The 17,035-nt window shown below is 35.1% G+C and overlaps 2 protein-coding genes across 4 annotated transcripts in view; both read right to left on the reverse strand.

Moving 5' to 3' along the window:
- Positions 1 to 12,548, reverse strand: part of LOC140052043 (multiple PDZ domain protein-like) — a 54,014-nt gene extending 41,466 nt beyond the window's left edge. For all 3 annotated transcript variants that reach the window (XM_072097422.1, XM_072097421.1, XM_072097420.1), the window contains exons 1-14: positions 12,429 to 12,548; positions 11,389 to 11,431; positions 10,409 to 10,946; positions 9,851 to 10,052; positions 9,338 to 9,487; positions 6,853 to 7,020; positions 4,927 to 5,023; positions 4,037 to 4,128; positions 2,785 to 2,905; positions 2,435 to 2,551; positions 1,805 to 2,052; positions 1,174 to 1,500; positions 675 to 908; positions 178 to 316 (exon numbers count right to left, since the gene is read on the reverse strand). In XM_072097422.1, the coding sequence (XP_071953523.1) occupies positions 178 to 316; positions 675 to 908; positions 1,174 to 1,500; positions 1,805 to 2,052; positions 2,435 to 2,551; positions 2,785 to 2,905; positions 4,037 to 4,128; positions 4,927 to 5,023; positions 6,853 to 7,020; positions 9,338 to 9,487; positions 9,851 to 10,052; positions 10,409 to 10,946; positions 11,389 to 11,410 (2,455 nt within the window). In that variant the 5' untranslated portion in view covers positions 11,411 to 11,431; positions 12,429 to 12,548. The remainder of the gene's footprint in view (positions 1 to 177; positions 317 to 674; positions 909 to 1,173; positions 1,501 to 1,804; positions 2,053 to 2,434; positions 2,552 to 2,784; positions 2,906 to 4,036; positions 4,129 to 4,926; positions 5,024 to 6,852; positions 7,021 to 9,337; positions 9,488 to 9,850; positions 10,053 to 10,408; positions 10,947 to 11,388; positions 11,432 to 12,428) is intronic.
- A 1,949-nt stretch (positions 12,549 to 14,497) lies between these two features.
- Positions 14,498 to 16,440, reverse strand: LOC140052107 (uncharacterized). Its single transcript, XM_072097516.1, has 6 exons — positions 16,277 to 16,440; positions 15,951 to 16,089; positions 15,655 to 15,750; positions 15,186 to 15,419; positions 14,797 to 14,930; positions 14,498 to 14,682 (listed from the first exon to the last, which is right to left on the reverse strand). Exons 1-5 carry the CDS (start codon positions 16,362 to 16,364, stop codon positions 14,798 to 14,800), a joined length of 690 nt encoding a protein of 229 aa, XP_071953617.1. The 5' UTR covers positions 16,365 to 16,440; the 3' UTR covers positions 14,498 to 14,682; position 14,797.
- Between the last annotated feature and the right edge of the window lie 595 nt (positions 16,441 to 17,035).

Raw genomic sequence — 17,035 nt, forward strand, 5'->3', positions numbered from 1 at the left:
TTGCAGTACACAACATGCATATATAGTTCTGAAACGACCTATTGAGTTTCTAGATGTTACAGTCAATAGGACGATAGGAAACCACCTCACGATGTTACGGTCAATAGGACGATCAAAGTATATTGATCAAAACTATACACATGTGGTGTACCACTACAATTGTAATAATTAATTTACCTTCATCTTTTGGTTTAACTGGTTCCTCTGCAAAAGCATCAAACAGATTTGCATGAACAACTTTCTTCTCCTGAGGGGTGATTGGCTCCTCAGTTATAATCCTTGCTTCCATTGGTCCAACTTGTTCCGATGTCGTTACCTGTGTGGACAAATAAATAATGATAATGTATAAGTCGGTCAAGCGAATGAAAAATAAAATAAAGAAAAACATATTTATTCAATATTATTACATTCATTTAAATATTACTACAAAATTTAATTTTTAAAGAAGGTATACTGCAATGTAAATAATATGAAACTTCATTAACAAATTTGAGAAAGAAAGAAAAAATAAATCAGCTTTCGCTACTCGAGTTTTGGACAATAAAAAGTAAAGTACATTAATTAAACACAATTGATTGTAAAGTTAGTTCAATCAAATAAGTTTAAATATAATAATATAAGCGTATTTCAAAATAAAGGTTAATCACATTGTTCTAGTAGATAATGTTTAGTACCTGTTGTACTGGATTTTCAGCGGATGGTATAGGTTTTGCCACACCAATGCGTACCACACCAATCGGCGCCCCCTTCAGGGCTTGTACCGCCATGTCCAGGTTACAATCTTCAAGGTTTGATTCATTGACAGAGATAAGTCTGTCACCCGGAAGTAGACGTCCATCGATCTCAGCGACACCATCTGGTACGAGACTGCGAATCACTATCACAATCTGCGACGGGTTTGTTGGGTCCTATGTAATGAAATTATACATTTAAGTTTGTGAATACTGTAGTGTCTTGCATGGCTTTCAGTACAAATTAGCTAATGTCAACAAAAGCAATAGAAAGCTTTCTATTTGAAACGACCTATGACTCTGTCATTGGTCGTTACCTGGGCCTAAACTCTAATAAAATGTCCTTATATGGGCATAATAAATCAACATAACTGGTTCTTATTTCCTAGTTTGTAACAAAATTAAAAGCTCCAAACTATCAATTTTAAACTTTGACCCTTACTTGATAGTCAAGAATACTGAATCCTAGTCCCTGCGCTCCTTTCTGAAGTTCAATAATCTGAACATCATCACTCCACATAGCTAGGCCAGCCAATGACTCTCTGCTTTGTCCAACTTCACTCATCAGACTTTGAGGCCCTGCTGAAGAGTCTTGGGTAAGTGATACTGTCACCTCTTCAACTCCGATGGCTTTATCCGTTGCCTCTTGATTATCAGGAAAGACTTGGTGTGGATGACGAGCACACACAAGGTGTACCTTCAGTGGCAGCTCTTTCAGAATGTTGACAACTTCGATATGGTTCAAACTTAAGAGTTTTGTACCATTAACCTAAAACAAGGGGTTTCAAAATTATTTTCAAACATTTTTAATCACAATAATCAAGTTTATCCGCATAAGTGAATAAATCAAATAATAATTAGGTAGTTCTTATTCCAACAAAACACAGAAGAGCAAAGTAGCAGCCCCAAGTTGGAGTCCTGAGTCCACCTCCAAATTTAAAGCTTAAGTTGGAGTCTCAAGTTAAACTGTTGGGTACCTTTTCACCATTGCTGATTTATCTACATTATTTCTTGTATATATTTATTAATATATTTTTTGTTTATGTAGTCTTTAAATATCATGAGAAACCAACCTCTAACAATTCATCCCTGCTTTGAAGTTTCCCATCCATCGCCACTGGTCCATTTGGTAAAATGCTTCTAATATAATGATGTGGACCATACTCATTGCCATGCTCATCTATATCAACCGTGCCTTCAAGACTAATACCAAGCCCACCACCATCTTGGAACTTTTCAAGAGATGCTATAATGATCTCAACATCCATACCCAGGATTCCCTGCCACATAGCAATCTTTGCATCGTCTGGTGGCATAATCACTGTAAATCAAATAATAATTGTAGTCTTATATAGAGCCTAAAGCTCTATTTTATTATTTATTTATATATTCAATTTTCTGCCATACACAATACAAAGAAGACAAAGAAACAAACCAAAAAAAATATGTACTCTGTTTTACACGAACAAAATGAAAAAAAAAGTGTGATGTGCCCAAATATGGTAGTGATATGCCCAAATTAGGTAGTCATACGACATCATCATGTCCATATATGGGCACATCACATTTTTCTTAGTGCTTTAGACACAAAAATGGTTAAGTAGTTACTTACCAATTTCAGCATGATGGGTTCAAAACAAATCTAGGAATTGTTTAAAAAACTTTAAATAACACTTTAACTAGAAATATAGAATGATAGTTACCACATGGACTGACTTCACCAGTATCTTGTTCAACCACGTGGCAAGCTGGTTGAGAGATTGATGGAGGAATAATGGGAGGTACGTTATCCTCTTTGGATGGTCCAGCAACATCAGCAGCTGATAATGTATAAAAAATACAACATTTGAAAGTCCATCATTCATACTGCCAACATTGTAGTGACACTCCCTCTCTCTTAGCACAATTTTACAATACAATTCAAAATATTAATGGAACAAGCTTTTGTTTTTTTCATTAAAATCACCTCATGTTTAGTTTATGTATTAATATTTGAAATGTTTTCTATGGACATAAATTCTGAAATAAAGTGAAATGACTGAAATGATCTCACCATCTGATAAAAAATATCCAGCCCTATGCCTGATGAGTCTCAAGTGTACTACACTGCCAGTTTGTCTCAACACATCTACTGCTTGCTGGTTAGTGAAACCTTTCAGATCTTGACCATCAACCTTTAAACACAAAAGGTCAAGTTATAATAGTAGTTACTTAAAACAAAGGTCATTCCATTCCAAGTACTGGTCAACAGCACCAAAATATTTCGTCTTTTAAGCTTAAGCTTGCATCTTTTTGGACAATAATAGTTTGAATTGTTGTATCATGAATAGACGCATATTCTTCACAGGTACTAGAGAGGTTTCGCAATCGTACGAATACGATAACGAAAACGGATATGTCACGCACACGTATTCGTTTTCGTAAGCCCTAAAAAAATCTGTTTCGCATGGCAACGAAATATTGTGGCGCGTCCAAAATATGACTGCGGTAAATTTGAGCGAAGCGCAGGTACGTGTTGCTTGGTGCTTGGCTGCCTAGGCCTAGCGTAACATCAAAGCGAGTGAGGACTTTAAAAACTGCTATTTATCAAAATTGACTTGGCATTTTAGTAAATTACTTTAGTAAATTATTTTCAATAAATCTATAATTATATTATAATCATGAATCATTCCTGATTCAAATGCAAAATGTGCAAAATAGATCAAAAACTATACTCGTTTTGTAGTTACGAATATGACTGGTGATATTCGTCAACACGAATACGCTTTACGAATATGAAATGGGGATCAGCTCAAAAGTTTCAGAAATGTATGACGTATCCGTTTTCGTTATCGTATTCGTAAGGTTGCGAAACCTCCCTATTAACAAGCTCATGCAACCCAGATATAAGGATGGGGCAAGTAACACCATACCATCAGCATAACTAAGATTGTTAATTTTAACATCAGAGATAATACAGCCATATTTAGACATATTCAAGTTCTTATTTAGATCATCATTGTAAAAATTGTAAAGCAGCAGGGACATGACACCACCTTGCCTAACACCATTAGTTACAGTGAAATGTTTTGAGTAAGTTTTTCTCTAACGTACAATGAAGCGTTGAACATTATACCACTCTATCAATATTTTAACATATTGTTTGAAGGTTTGCATGGCAAAATCAAATGTTGATATAAAGTTTGCAGTACACCACGTGTAGAAACTAAACAATTCTTTGCAAACTTTATATCAATATTTAACTATATGATATATATATATATATTATCAACATGATAGGCCATTGAATAGTAATCATAACTTACCTCTACAATCTGATCATTTGACATGATAGTACCACTCTTGTCTGCCGCACTATCCGCCGCAACATTCTTCACAAAAATTCCATTAATTTGTTCTAAAATATACAAAAATTAATGTAAAAATGATCATGAACTACTGAATTACTTTAAATTAACATTAACAATGATTCTAATTAAAAAAAGGATTGATTAAAATATTTAAAATGCCATTGTCATCATATTCTCATTCATTCAATCTTTTTCTCTGGTCCATAGAAAGTAGTGTTATGTACAAAATTAACAAAAATAAACTGTACCGACTAATTAAAATAAGATGCACTCTCATCTCAGGATGCTATTCCAAGTGGAGAGCATCTTGGACTTATAGAAGACATTCTATTATCGTTGAGAAGTGTATCATTGTTTAATTTTATTTTATTGTAATTGTTATATTATCTGCTTTGATATTTTTATTTTTTTTATTTTATTTTATTTCATACTCATCCAACAGCGAGTAACCCGCCAATTACAGGATGGATAAACTATTTAATAATTTCACAAGACAAACATAAACACAAGATGCTCTACATAAACAAAGACTTATTATTAAGTCTTTGGGAGTGGAGTTGTAAATTGTCATGAGAAAAAAAACCTGACATATGACAGGACTTGAACCCAGGACCCTTAGATTGGTAGTCAAGCATCATAACCACCAAGCCACAGCTCCACTCTTATTAATTAAGGTCATTTTACATTTTTTTTTTTTTTTTTTCTTTTGAGCACAGCCTTACTGAAAAACAACTTTCAGTTGAGTTAAGTATACGTAAATAAATAAACTGTATTATTATTATCATTGAGACTGAAACATTTTAACTTAAAGAAACATTACAATGTATAACATGATCTCCCCTTACCTGATCCATGTCCTACATAACCAGCAATGGTGATACCAAGACCTTTGGAATCTTTTGTAAGCTGCACATTAAATGCATTTGGCTCATCCGTAGCAGGCTGAAAAAAAAATAGATATCAACATTTATCATCTAAACATTTAACATCTAACTTTCATAAAATTTTAATCATCTATATATAAATTTACGTAAGGGCAAAATTCGGTAAATCGCGCCTTACTTTTAGAATTTTTACTCGATGGTATGTAAAGTTGGTTCGTACTTTCGGTACTGATTTTAACCACCTGATGTAACCCTGTTTACTAATTAAATTAAGTTAGATAATTAGTTATTGACGATTAAAACGAATTTAGGTTCAAAGATTTGCCCCAAATAGGGGTGTTTTCCGATCGTGGTATACACTGTCTAATGGATGTCCATCTTGAAAAATACCCGCCACAAAAATGCGAGGAGGCTTCGCATTTTTCTATCTCCTCCTACGATAATTGTTTTTAATAGCTGAAAACCGGTTGAACAGTTCGAGTACAGCATCATAATGTTGAAGACAGGCCGATTTTCTTTAAAAAATACTATTTTGATACATTTAATATACGTTTTTACAAATGTATTGATTTGTGATGAATGGAACATTCCAAATTATTTGGTTTAACCATACAGGTATAGATTTAGATTTATGGGCCTCCTTGGAGAATAAACATAAATAGTATTGCAGTGCTGTACAATACTGTTAAGGTATTAACCACTTTTGATCGCAATTTGAATCGCAAATGTCTTACTGTGAGTGTTGGTACTGTTAGATGTAATATAAAAATATATACAAATAAACTTTATTACTGTGAGTGTGGGTAGGCCCTACTGTTAGATTATAAACATATAATATACAAATAAACATTCCAAATTATTTGGTTTAACCATAGAGGTATAGATTTAGATTTATGGGCCCCCTTGGAGAATAAACATAAATAGTATTGCAATGCTGTACAATACTGTTAAGGTATTAACCACTTTTGATCGCAATTTGAATCGCAAATTTCTTACTGTGAGTGTTGGTACTGTTAGATGTAATATAAAATATATACAAATAAACTTTATTACTGTGAGTGTGGGTAGGCCCTACTGTTAGATTATAAACATATAATATACAAATAAATAAACGTTATTACTGACAGTTGCTTCTCAACGTTTGTATTAATTAATAATTTAAAAATATATAAACGTCGTAGTGGTGTATCGTTACATGTACTTTACTATTTCAATCGACTATGACAGTGAGAGTTTTAACAAAGTACCGTATTAAATCGTAAATGTTTTACTGTATTTAGTGGTATATTATTTATAGGCCTATAAAACATTAAAAACAATATTTCGTTACTGAGTGGATAAGAATATATTTTAAAATGTTTCCTCTTTGTACCTATCTTCTTTCCCCATCCCTCAACCCTTAATGTTACATACAAAACACAAATTGGGTTTGTTTAAATGAGTCCAAATAAAAAAATGTGTTTCTCTCTCGGAAGTAATTCCCAGGGTGCTAATTTTGGTTGACTACATAAATCATTGTGTATATTTATTCGTTTCTGTAAACGACAATGTATTATAGTCCTGCGGTACGTACATTTGAAATCTCCATTTTTTTCTCGCTGGAAATACTGTGTATTCGAGAACCATCTGTGGGCACGACCTAGATGGTACGCGAGCGAAGCGAGCGTGCCATCTAGTTTAGTTTAATTTATATATCAGGCTATGAAGAATGAGCATTTTCAAGACGGCTTGATTAAAGTTATAACTAAAGTTAATAAAGTGAGGCAATATGCCTGAATGAATGAAATATGCAATTATATTTTGATTTGCCTTGACGTAAATTGTTAAAGAACAATTCCGTGTGTAAGAAAACAAGTCAGACTGCTGTTTAAAATTCAATGAACTTACTGCACTCTTGAGTTGAATGTCCGCATCAGGTGGTGGCGCTCTAGCAACTGTAAGAACAACTTCCGTGCCAGCCTCTCGTAGGATCACAGCAACCTGATCACTACCCACTCCTTGCAGACTTTTGTCACCAATTTTCAGAATTACATCTCCACTTTGAAGTCGCCCATCCTGATTTTAAGACATGTATTTTTTGTTTTTATTTTCAATTTGTATTTTCTTATTCTATTATTGAGAGATCCACTTGTAATACAAGTGCTACCACAAGTGCTACCACAAGTGCTACCACAAGTGATACCACAAGTGCTACCACAAGTGCTACCACAAGTGATACCACAAGTGATACCACAAGTGCTACCACAAGTGCTACCACAAGTGCTACCACAAGTGCTACCACAAGTGCTACCACAAGTGCTACCACAAGTGCTACCACAAGTGCTACCACAAGTGATACCACAAGTGATACCACAAGTGATACCACAAGTGATACCACAAGTGCTACCACAAGTGCTACCACAAGTGCTACCACAAGTGCTACCACAAGTGCTACCACAAGTGCTACCACAAGTGCTACCACAAGTGCTACCACAAGTGCTACCACAAGTGCTACCACAAGTGCTACCACAAGTGCTACCACAAGTGCTACCACAAGTGCTACCACACGTGCTACCACACGTGCTACCACACGTGCTACCACAAGTGCTACCACAAGTGCTACCACAAGTGCTACCACAAGTGCTACCACAAGTGCTACCACAAGTGCTACCACAAGTGCTACCACAAGTGATACCACAAGTGATACCACAAGTGATACCACAAGTGATACCACAAGTGATACCACAAGTGATACCACAAGTGATACCACAAGTGATACCACAAGTGCTACCACAAGTGCTACCACAAGTGCTACCACAAGTGCTACCACAAGTGCTACCACAAGTGCTACCACAAGTGCTACCACAGGTCAGGGCATCACGTATGCAAAACCCAGGAGAGCAACAAATCGCTCTCCTCAAATCACCGAGGAGAGCAATTCGCTCTCCTTGCAAAAATTTTAAATCGCTCTCCTCAAATATTTATGTTGAAGTTGAAGGATGGTCGCCCTTATTAAAAATGGCTGGCCCTTATTAATTTTTTGTACACATTTTTTTGCCCGACAGGGCACAACAAAATCCCCCACACCCACCTTTACACACAATATTTTCCGTGGGGATCGTATTATTCTACAGTACAAAAAACTCAAGCCAATTTTTTTTTTATGGCCTGCCTGGGTAGATTGGGTTTCAGGAGCCTGGAGAATCCTGTCCTGGCCAACTATAGGCCTATGCCTTTTTAGCCTAGCTTTTCTAGCCTAGCTTGTTGGCCTAGAAATCAGACAGAAAACCTGAAAAGTATTTACCTGCAATTCATAAATTATACAATTCTAACATGCAACAGCCATTAAAATATTGATAATAAGTTACAAAGTGTCATTTTAAAATAATTAAGAAAGATATTTGATCGTGTTTACATGTGTCACACATGGGCGCACGCACAATAGGGGAGGGCTGAGAGAGCTTCTAGAAGATGCTGACGTCACACATCAGCACGTGTTTTGAGGAGGATTTGAGTGACCAAAATTGGTTAGAACTTTCGAAGAAAAAATCCATCTTCAAAATGACATAATTAAAGCAACCAGCAGCTAAGCTTTTTTAAATAATAAACATTATATTTAGGCCTCCTATATTAATGTTTCTTTCCTTTTAAAATTAAATATATTTTATTAACTCGTTCCATAAAAACATAAAGGGAAAAATTATTGGTTGGGACATGATCTTCCTGTAAAGGAGGTGTTTCTATGACACCGTACTGGTTGCACTATGAGGCGATGAAGTAAACTCGCCCTTGAATGCGCGCAGGCAGGGGAATCCCCTTTGTTGGTACCTCGCACTGTGAGATGGAGCGCGATGAATTGCTCTCCTTTTCGAAGGTTGTTGATTGCGATCGCGCTCGCGATCCTTAAAAACGAGGGACTGCCATTAGGCTTGTAGCTTTATAACTTAGCTTATATATTATTAGCCTAGGCCTAGATTGGTTTTAACTTTTAAAAATCCACGTGTTTTTAGGCCTCTTGACAGAAAAATCAACACTGTCAAAAGCTAGGCTCTATTTTGAAAATTAAGGAGCGCGATAAATTGCTCTCCTCGAAGCCTGTTGAGGAGCGCGGAGGAGCGCGGTCGCGCAGGCGCTCCTTATAAATGATGCCCTGACAGGTGCTACCACAAGTGCTACCACAAGTGATACCACAAGTGATACCACAAGTGATACCACAAGTGCTACCACAAGTGATACCACAAGTGATACCACAAGTGCTACCACAAGTGATACCACAAGTGATACCACAAGTGATACCACATACTGTAGCCAAATTGAGAATATGCAAAAACAATAGAAGAATATTATTACTGAAATGAAAAATATCAAATAAGAATGATAAAGTAAATATTACCTTATCAGCTGCGCCTCCTTCTAGAATGGTCTTGACAATAACACCATAGTCTTTAGCCCCTACAATGCCAAAGCCCAGACCGAACCCTTCATTGTACAATGTGATGGTTTCTACATGAGATAACTCGGGAGCCAGATTGTCAGCATTTTCCTTAAAAAATAAAACAATACAGTCAAAGTTTATATGATGATTGTGTTGCGACAGTAAATACACATTTTGTGCAATATTCATATTCAATAAAACTCTAGTCTAAAGCCATACAATAATTTGTCTGTAAGTCTTCAATTAAAGGTAGAATAATTAATTGTGAAGTGCTATACAATCATTATAGTAAGGAATAGAACGTGTGACCTTTATTTACTTGACCTGCAAAATTACAATTACAGTACTAAAATATAACACATCAAAATGAAAAAACATATGCTGTGCAGGGATAGCTTTAAGCTGTAATTCAAATGAGCCAGCTATGAAACATAAAAAAAGGAATTTTAATTTTTTTTTAAACCATTTTACCTGATTAACCTCTGCTTGTGTTGATATAGTTGAACCAGCTGGTTTCTCAGAAATAGCTGGGAGTAATCCTCGGGCAACCACTAAATGAACCGTTCCACTGGTCTGTTGAAGTAGCCCAATAGCATCCTGATGCGAGATTGAAGTGTCAAGCACTTGCCCATCAATCGCTAGAATCTGATCATGTTCAACAAGGCGTCCATCCCTGAACACAAACAATACAGCAAGCTTTTATATAACAGGCAAATTATTTTCAAAAACATAATTTTGCCATATATATCCTTGGGTATAATCCCACTTTGGGTTTAATCTCATCCCCTACCTGATTTCACAAACATTCATATAGTCCTTCTGGTCTGGATGCAAGCCTCTCTCTAGCCAGTTTAGATAGTTGTTACAAGTAATGCTTAACAATAATTTTTTTTTCCTGAATCAGGCTTTCTCCAGGTATAGGCCCATCCCCAAATATTGTGTTCTAGGGGGTGGGATTATACCAGAGGATATAGGGTATATATAGACAGCAAAATAATTTCTCTGAAAATTGAATACTTAAAAACTTACTTGGCAGCAGTACCACCAGGTTGAACAAGCTGAACAAATATACCAAGTTCTCCATGCTGATCACTTTTTAATCCAGCCACACTGAATCCTAGGCCTCCTACCTCAGGCTTTTGCAACTGAATATGAAGTACTTCTCTACCTTGTGCTTGTGAGTCAATCATGGAGTCAAAATCCTGAAGCCTAGGGCTAGCAGTAGACCGGTCTGCTAGCCCTGAATCCATGTCAGCATACATTGGGTTATCATATTCGAAAGTATTGTTGTCGTACGTGTATTTTCCTGCGGGTTGCTCGTCTTCCAAGTCGTGGAAAACAATCCGTCCATCTTGTGAAAAGTCAAAATCGGTGATGGGTTCGGCTGACGGGTTTTCAACAACGGTTTTCAGTTGATGTATTGAAGATTGGATGTTGAGAATCTGCTTGAAGAGTGGGCTCTCTAGCATGCAAATCATTGAAGCTATATCATCCTCTACAGAATTATCACCAGCAGCCAGAAGCTTAGCCTGGATATCACCAAGCACTTCTAAAGCCTTCTGATTATCTAAGAAAATTGAACATATTATTTTCATTAGTACAGTAGGGTATATCATCCATTTAATTATTAATGATTATACAAGTTTTCAATCAAGTTTTTCAATAAATATTTATTTTAAAAAATTGTCTTTTTTTTAATTACAAACAATATTATGACAATAAACAATAATCAACATTAAGACCATTTTTAGGGAAGTTAAACTTGTCTCACAATTTAATTGGGTAATTATTCAACATTAAGACCATTTTTTGGTAATTATTCAACTTTCAGAAAATGTTTGCTCTTTAAAGCTTGCTTGAGCAGTAATAACATAGAAAATAAATTCTACCACAGCACAATCAACAGAGTTCAAGATACACAATTAATAGCAATATACATGGACAAGTTACTCTACATGTTTCTTAACTTCTGTACTATATGTTGACTTATTAAGTCTGTAAGGACTTACCTGCTAAAGCAGCACTTGACATATTGGGTATAAAGACGAAATGCTACAGAAAAAAAAATATATATTTAGTACTGTGTAAACTGTAACCCTTGTTTCAAAGATTTCAATCAATTCAAATGTTTAAACAGATTACATAAACTGGGTAATATAAGAAGTAAACATTTACTCAAATTTTAAACCATCATGTCAGATTACCTATCTCAGTGACATTCATGATCATACTATAATGATAATAAGGAAGTCATAAACATTATTGATAAATTAAAACTTTTTGCTGTTTTTTGTAATTTTTATATGTTGCATTGTTTGTCCTTTTGCTGTTCTTTCAAAGGACCTCATTGGAAACAAGTCCGTAGAGGACTTTTATGAGTTATCCTTGGCATCCTTGTTTTATATTGGTATTTTTATATTTGCTAATTTTAATTGTATGTCTGTGATATTTTATGTACTGATGCCGAAATAAATCAAATCAAATCAAATCAAATCAAGGCTAGTGTTGATTGCTATTGAAAATTAAAAAATTTGTTTTCATTTTATTATATATTATTATATTAATATCTGAATGAGCTATATTATTACTAAAAAATATATAAACTAGGCCTACTGGACATACATAGTCATAGACTACTATATAGACATAGGCCTACTGTTTTTACCTCTTCTTAAGTTGTTTGAAAATGCTATATAGGGCCTAGGCCTATATACGGCCTACTACTGTAGGCTAGGCCTAGTATTTTTATTTTATCAATTGTTGTCATTAATTAGAAAAACATAATCAGTATTCGAATTCCAAAATGGGCCAAAACTTCTTGACTGCCAATCACTCTAGGCCTACGTAACATTTATAAGAATACAGTAGGCCAACTAGAATCACCTGAACCACCCTAGTTCGATGCTGCTAGCTATTTCTCCACTCTCTAGCTTTTGGCCTAGCCTAGTTAGGCCGCCAAACCTTCTCCGATCCTAGAAATATACAGAGTGTGTTGCCTAGATTTTCACGTTTGAATCTATTAAATACATAATTATTAATACATACTTACAAAGCAGTAATATCTGATAATACTAACTACACGTCAATCTACTGCTGTATACGCCGTAGTTGGAAAGAAAACAGTAATATTTAGGATTATTTTTATCCCACTTTTATTATTCCAACGGTATTTTTGTGTATCTCGTTACTTCCTGTAATTTGGACGATTCCATTCTGTTTAAAGGAAGACGTATATTTTAATATTTCTCATAACATGACTAAATTCTAATAAAGATAACGTTTTCTATTATATGGTTATTTTTTATTGATACATAAATTATTCATGTTAATATTAAAATATGTATGATGCATTAAAAAGAATGTAGAGTATATTGTTTTTATAGGCAATACCTTAAAACAATAGAATATTCTATTATGCTTTATCGGTACCTTTTGACTCATCATTTGAGAATGGCGTTCAACTGAAACTTTTTTATGTTTTGTTGGGATTACTGGTCACAAAGAAAATAATTGTATAGTCAATCAATATTATTATCAATACTTGATATAAACAAATATTACAACACACGCGCCCTCAGTCAGTCCCAATTTCTATTCTTTGCGTTAACTTATTCCTTTATTTTTACGCCTAAGAAAGTAATATGGGTCTCCTTATGGAGTAAATTAGTAGCTCCATGTTCTCTTTAAAAGCTTTCCTTGAGTTCCCTTTCCAAAAACTTCTATAAATAAGATGATGTTCTGTACATAATCTAATGTTTAATGGCCCATATGCACGATCAATAAATATAGGCGGCAACATCAATGCATGGAATGGACGTAGGACTGGTGAGTTTTGCCAAAGTGTGAGCCAGCGAGGCATGCAATTCATTTTTACATTGTGGCGTTTTATTTATTTTTTATTTTATTTTATTGAGCGGAAAGTGCACCTATTCATTGAAATATGAAATTAAATATTAAGTCTCCAGTACTAGCCCACCATGGTTGGGGCAGAGCTAATAATGAAAATATAGCCCAGAATTGCACTTAGACTTATTATGATAATGTTAAAATTTCAACTATCCAGACGCGACTTCAGAATTTTAGGTGGGGTTTTCTACTTTAAAAACTCGACTTCGTATATGTATAAGGCCTAGACCGGTGGCGGAATTAGTTTAAGCTTCGAAATTGGTCTATAAATCGACATCTTTTGCAAAATTTGATCTTATTTCACTCTCCATTAACCCCATACAAAAAAAACATCGGAGACATGTTTATTCAGCGACGGTGCGGCCATACGCACCAACTACCATAATCGTTTATTCATAACATAAAATTTACGAGATCGAATACAGGAGGTTGAAAAAAAAATTAAATTAAAAAAAAGATGTTAAATGTGCTCTCCCTGCCTCAGTACTAACGCCCTGCCACAGCCTTTTGGGGTCGTTTCCAGCACATCACCAGATGCATTGATGTTGTCGCCTCATGATATGTGATGGAAAGGGGGACGTATAATTCTGTGAACCCCAAACACAGTGGCCGCATGCCTTTAACTCTATTCCACCGACCAGCGTGGGAATCGAACCCACGACATACGTGTTGTCAACACGACGCTCAGGCGACTGAGCTAACTGGTCATTTTGGTTTTAACAAGGTTAATGTGATATTTATGATGTAATGAGGAATTACGTAATACACGTTTAGATAGACTATTATCAGCTGTTCAGTCATATACTACTTTGTGGCGTAACAGATAATACTCAGGTTTACTGATCTCAGTCCTAGTAGTAGGGTTCGAACCTCAGTCTACGGATATTTTTTAAATTATTTTAAGGGTTGTAAATGTCAGGCCTAAACGTGTGGATCTTTTTTAAAATCAGAAACAAATTTGCATGGCATTATTTTCCATTAAATAGACTGCCATAACAACCTGCGATGAAAATAATAAATTCAATTTCTTTTAAAATTGAGAGCGGCAAACATAACATTTACGAGATCGAATACAGGTTGAAATAAAAAGATGTTAAATGTGCTCTCCCTGCCTCAGCAAAGGCCCTAGCACAGCCTTTTGGGGTCGTTTCCACGACTTTCTTTTTATGTTGCCGTGTCATGATGTGTGGTGGAATACAGACAGGTATTTAATCTCATGATTCATGGTCTACTTTTATTCATTCATTCATGATTATTAACATTAAAATATAGTTTGTAGGCTACTAAGTAGCCTACTAATTATTCAATTCTAATTAAACATGATTTATTTGTTATACAGCGTATCCACCATGTGTCGTTGCTCAGTGATGATCTAAGTAATCGAACACACGCACTTTCTGGAGAAAAAAAATGAATTCAACAAAAATTTTGTTCTGTTTCTCGAAAACTTCGTTGTAGTGTTTGTAGTGTGTATCTAGCTAGACACACAACCCATGTTTTCTTTTTTATACCTTAATTGTGAAGCTCTCGAAGACGACAATGGCAGCATTTAATCTCTGGTAATATCAACGAATTGCGACTGTTAGTTGACCGCGCTAAAGAAGTGTTTGATTCTGTATGGCACGAGCAGACTTCACTGTCTAAACTGCAACAAGACAACAGTTTGAATTTAAAATAGCATACAACGTAACAACTCTATAGCTCAATCATTTTTTTTTTCTATTAATTTTTCAAGAACACTCATTTTTTCCACTGTCTACGTCATCGTCGTCATCATCATGCTCCGTCTGTTGTTTATTGGTATCATCCGTTTCGTTTGAAACCTCATAATCTTTTTCTTTCTCTCAAAGAGAGAGATTATAAATAGAAAATGCCCTGTCGTCCGTGCGGCGTGTCATACCTTTTCCAACTGATCTGTTTTAATGTACTAAAACTGGCGGGAATACCATCACCTGGTAACGGTGTTCCAAATAACGTAGGTGCACTTTTTGACGTTTTTACTAATATCCTTTCATTGTCGTTATTCTTGATGTAGGAAGTTGATGATATTTTTTTGGTTTTTATTGTTTTTCGATGACTTTCCTTCGATTCGACTGTTATCACAACGTTTCTCTGTGAAGGTGGGCTGTATAACCTGAAATAGAACTTATAATTTTAAGCCTTGTCTACACAATTAAACTTGATGTGACAAAAACAATGTGATGTGCCCATGTATGGACATGGTGATGTTATATAACTACCATGTTTGGGCATATAACTACCATATTTGGGCACATCACATTTTATTGTCACATTATTATAGTTTAACAGTGTAGACAGAGCTTAATAGTAAAAACATATCTCTACGATATTTTACCATTGTAACTTACTCGATTTTTGATTGGTCCTTGGTGGGTTTGTACATCTCATATGACGTCATATCCGTTGTTTTCATCTTAATATGAGGATAAATTGAACTTTTATTTCTGTAAGATAATAAGAATAGAAAGAATATGCAAAAGTCGCGGTTACTGTTTCAAACCACATAATAAGAAAAATGAACACAACGAACTGCTTAAGTTTAGTTGAGGCGCGTATCCTACGTTTAAATCAGATGCGTAGAAAATAATCAGGAATAAAGAATGATTTATTTGGAAACTCAAGATTAATTGATTTATTCCCTTACTTTGATAGCCGTACATTGATTAAACTGATGATAATGATAATGACGAACAAAGCGATAAATGGACCAACTATGCACAAGATAGAGCCTGCATCCCAATAGCTTACGTCATCTTGTCGCTGCTCAACACGTATGACGTCATCTATGTTATTGTTTAAAATAAGAGGAAAAGTAATCATCATCATCTTCATATCATGTCATCAGTTCTTACTTCAATGTTGCCTCCTCCATATTTAAATTTAAAAAAATAATAATAACAGTATGAAGAATATACAATATGGAAGGAAAGTTTCGTTCCCATTCAAAACAAATTCATCTGAGTAACCTACCTTCCAGCAGAGGCCTAGTAAAGAGACTATTTGTGGTAACAATATTAGTAGGCCTAAATGCATCCGTATTTGAATTTAGGTTTGTCATGATTTGTTTTATATTTAAATAAATTGAAACAATTCGTGTATAGGCCTAGGCCTATATAATACACACCGTGTGTGATGATCTCTCTGGGTGAGTTATTTTTTGTTTATTCAAAGAAGAGACGATTGTTATGCTTAGTAACCTTGGAACATAAACACGCACGCACAAAACGCACCGCGCGCGACAGTGTGCTTAAGAGCGCGCAGTGTACTTAGCACGTACGTACCACAAGGAGATCGACCAGCAGAGAACCGGCGACTTTAACCTATATACAGCGATCCTCTTGTTCCGTTCTATTTTATGATTTTCCAATAACAAAACCACGGAAGTCATTTATTCCGTGAAGCGAAACAAGTACTGGTGTTGTATAAGTTAGTTAATTTGATAAGAAAATTGGTTTCGTATTAATTCGTTTCCTCCCAAACAACATAAGAGGCATATTACTATCTTCACAATTTATTCATGCATTGAATGAGGCGGTTGAATTGTACGTCATAAATCGCGGTGCCTGCGTCATGTAAACTTTAAATATCATCATTATCATGCGACTATGTAACTATATCAGGCTTCATTTAGTATCACACCGTACCTAGAACGTTTATATATTTAATTCAACCAATGAGTTTCATTCAAGTTTCTATAGTATATCTATTTTAACAAACAAACATTTTAAC

Source organism: Antedon mediterranea, chromosome 6 (genome assembly GCF_964355755.1).
Source record: "Antedon mediterranea chromosome 6, ecAntMedi1.1, whole genome shotgun sequence".
Lineage (NCBI taxonomy): Eukaryota > Metazoa > Echinodermata > Crinoidea > Comatulida > Antedonidae > Antedon > Antedon mediterranea.